The sequence below is a fragment of the Otolemur garnettii genome, unplaced genomic scaffold (assembly GCF_000181295.1).
Source record: "Otolemur garnettii isolate 467f Iridium unplaced genomic scaffold, OtoGar3 scaffold00300, whole genome shotgun sequence".
NCBI classification, from domain to species: domain Eukaryota; kingdom Metazoa; phylum Chordata; class Mammalia; order Primates; family Galagidae; genus Otolemur; species Otolemur garnettii.
The window spans coordinates 480236-483539 of NW_003852695.1; the positions used below are offsets into that span (position 1 = coordinate 480236).

The 3304-nt window shown below is 37.7% G+C and overlaps 1 protein-coding gene across 1 annotated transcript in view; it reads left to right on the forward strand.

The window, feature by feature from the left end:
* LOC105888352 (zinc finger protein 11-like) overlaps window positions 1-3304 on the forward strand; it is a 106221-nt gene that overhangs the window by 38558 nt on the left and 64359 nt on the right. The window contains exons 3-4 of the mRNA XM_023508964.1: window positions 587-1378; window positions 1463-2833. Of these exons, the coding sequence (XP_023364732.1) occupies window positions 587-1378; window positions 1463-2833 (2163 nt within the window). The remainder of the gene's footprint in view (window positions 1-586; window positions 1379-1462; window positions 2834-3304) is intronic.

Below are 3304 nucleotides of genomic sequence, written 5' to 3' on the forward strand. Positions count from 1 at the left end.
AGCCTATTTTAAATTCTTTTAAAGGTACTTAGTAGACTTTGATTTCTTTAGGGTCACTTGAATATTTTTGTTCTATCATTGGACTGTATTACTTGGTTTCTTTGTTGTTGTGTTGTTTTTTTGTTAAGATTTATGTCATTTTAAAAGACAGCCACTGACCCTGGCGAGGTGGCTCACACCTATAATCCTAGCACTCTGGGAAGCTGAGGTGGGTGGATTGCCTGAGCTTACTGGTTGGAGAACATTGTGACACAGAGCCTGTCTCTAGAATAGTTGGGCATTGTGGCAGTTGCCTGTAGTCACAAGCTACTTGCGAGGTTGAGGCAAGAAAATTACTTGAGCTCAAGAGTTGCTGTGAGCTGTGATGTCACAGCACTCTATCAAGGGTGACAAAGTGAGACTCTGTCTCTAAATAAATAAATAAAAGTAAAAAAGAAAAGTTTTGTTTATTTTTAATAACACATAATCTTTACCTTTCATGATATATTACATATGTTCTGCAGTCTTCTTTTGCTGTAGTAATCACTCATGTTTTTTCTCACTAGACTGAATATATCATTTAAAGTATATCTGCATTTCTTTTCAGCACTACATATGAACGGAAGAAACAACCAGTCTTTGGAAAGCCCCAGAGAAACCCAGGACATTGCATATAGAATTGGATTAAATGTTCAGTCAAGTATTTCTGAAGAGCAGAAATTTGAAATTACAGAGAATATTTCTAAATGTGATCAATTTGATGGGTCCTTTGTTAAAAGTTTAATATTCTTCCACCAACAAATAATACAGTTTTGTGCCAGAATCAACAACTGTGATCAGTATGATAAAGTGTTCACCAAATTGTCATTGCTTAATCAATATCAAGGAATAGATAATTGGGCAAAACATAACATACCCAATAAAACTTTAATGTCCTATATCAAGGGCACTTTGCTAAATAATTACCAAGATATACATATTGATGAGAAAAATCATCAATGCAATGAATCTGAAAAGACCTTGAACCAAGACTCTTGCTCAAGAAAATATCAGAAGTCTCAATATCCAGAGATTCAGTACAAATATAAAAAATGTGAGAAAGTCTTTAATCAAGATTTAAGGCTCATTAATGATGAGAATACCCATATTCAGGAGTATTCTTACAAAAGTAATGCATATGTAGAAGCTGTTACCCCATCAGGAAAACATTCTCAAAATCAGGAAATTCATAGTAGAGAAAACTCAGATAGATATAATAAATGTGACGCTTTTACTCTGTCATCCTGTCTAAGAAAATGTAACATAATTCGTTCTGAAGAAAATATCTGCACATGTAAGCAGTGTGGCAAAACTTTTAATCAGAGTTCACAGCTTCAACAACATCAGAAAATTTGTACTAAAAGAAACCCTTACCAATGTAAAGGAGATAGTGAATTCTGTAATCCTTTCTCAAATCTTACTGAGCACCGAAGAATTTATACTGGGGAGAAATGCTACAAATGTAAAGAATGTGGCAAAGCATTTAACCATAATTCTGGACTTATTCAACATCAGAGAATTCATTCTGGAGAAAAGCCCTACAAGTGTAAGGAATGTGGGAAGGCCTTTAACTGCAGTTCAAACCTTACTCAGCATGAGAGAATTCATACTGGAGTAAAACCCTACAAATGTAAACAGTGTGGCAAAGCCTTTAACTGTAGTTCCAACCTTACTCAACATCAGAGAATTCATTCTGGAGAAAAACCCTACAAATGTAAAGAATGTGACATGTCGTTTACTCAGTTGGGGAGCCTTAGACAACATCAGCAAATTCATACTGGAGTGAAAACCTACAAATGTAAAAAATGTGGAATATCCTTTACTCATTTGGGAAGCCTTAGACAACATCAGAAAATTCATACTGGATTGAAACCCCACAAATGTGAAGAATGCAGCATTTCCTTTACTCAGATGGAAAGACTAAGACAACATCAGCAAGTTCATACTGGAGTGAAACCCCATAAATGTGAAGAATGTGGCACATCCTTTACTAAGCTTTCAATCCTTAGACAACATCAGAGAATTCATACTGGGGAAAAGCCCTACAAATGTCCAGTGTGTGGCAAAGCTTTTAACTGTAGTTCAAACCTTACTCAACACCAGAGAATTCATACTGGATTGAAACCCCACAAATGTGAAGAATGTGGCATATCCTTTACTCAGCTGGGAAGCCTTAGACTACATCAGCAGATTCATACTGGAGTGAAACCCTATAAGTGTGAAAAATGTGGCACATCCTTTACTCAACTTGGAAGCCTTAGGCAACATCAGCAAATTCATACTGGGGTGAAACCCTACAAATGTGAAGAATGTGGCATATCCTTTAGTAGGATCTCAATCCTCAGGCAACATCAGAGAATTCATACTGGGGAAAAACCTTACAAATGTGAAGAGTGTGGCAAAGCCTTTAACTGTGGTTCTAGCCTTACCCAACATCAGAGAATTCATACTGGATTGAAACCCTACAAATGTAAAGAATGTGGCAAATGCTTTAACCGCAGTTCACACCTTACACAACATCAGAGAATTCATAACGGAGTGAAACCTTACAAATGCAGTGAATGTGACAAAGCCTTTAACTGTAGCTCACACCTCACTCGACATCAGATAGTTCATACTGGAGGGAAACCCTACAAATGTAAAGAGTGTGGTAAATCCTTTACCCAGTCTTCAGGCCTTAGACTACATCAGCGAAAACATGCTGGAGTGAAACCCTACAAATGTGAAGAATGTGGCATATCCTTTAGTAGGTTTTCGATCCTTACTCAACATCAGAGATTTCACACTGGATTGAAACCCTACAAATATAAAGTATGTGACAAAATCTTTTATTGTAGTTCACATCTTACTCAACATCAGAGAATCCATGCTACAGACACTCTGTAGATACAATACATGTCAAAAGAGTCCTATCTAGGCTTGGCGCCCATAGCACAATGGTTGGTGCCAGCCACATACATCCAGGCTGGTGGATTTGAACCCAGCCCAGGCCAGCTAAACAACAGTGATAACTGCAAGAAAAAATAACCAGGCACTGTGGCAGGCCCCTATAGTCCCAGCTACTTGGGAGGGTGAAGCAAGAGAATAGCTTAAGTCCAAGAGTTTGAGGTTGCTGTGAGCTGGTGATGCCACAGCACTCTACCGAGGGCAACAACATAGTGAGACTCTGTCTCAAAATATAAAATAAATAATAAGATAAAATAGTTTTTAAAAGAGTTCTGTCTAAAAAGTACAACTTAGGGCTTGGCGCCTGTGGCTCAAGCAGCTAAGGTGCCAGCCACATACA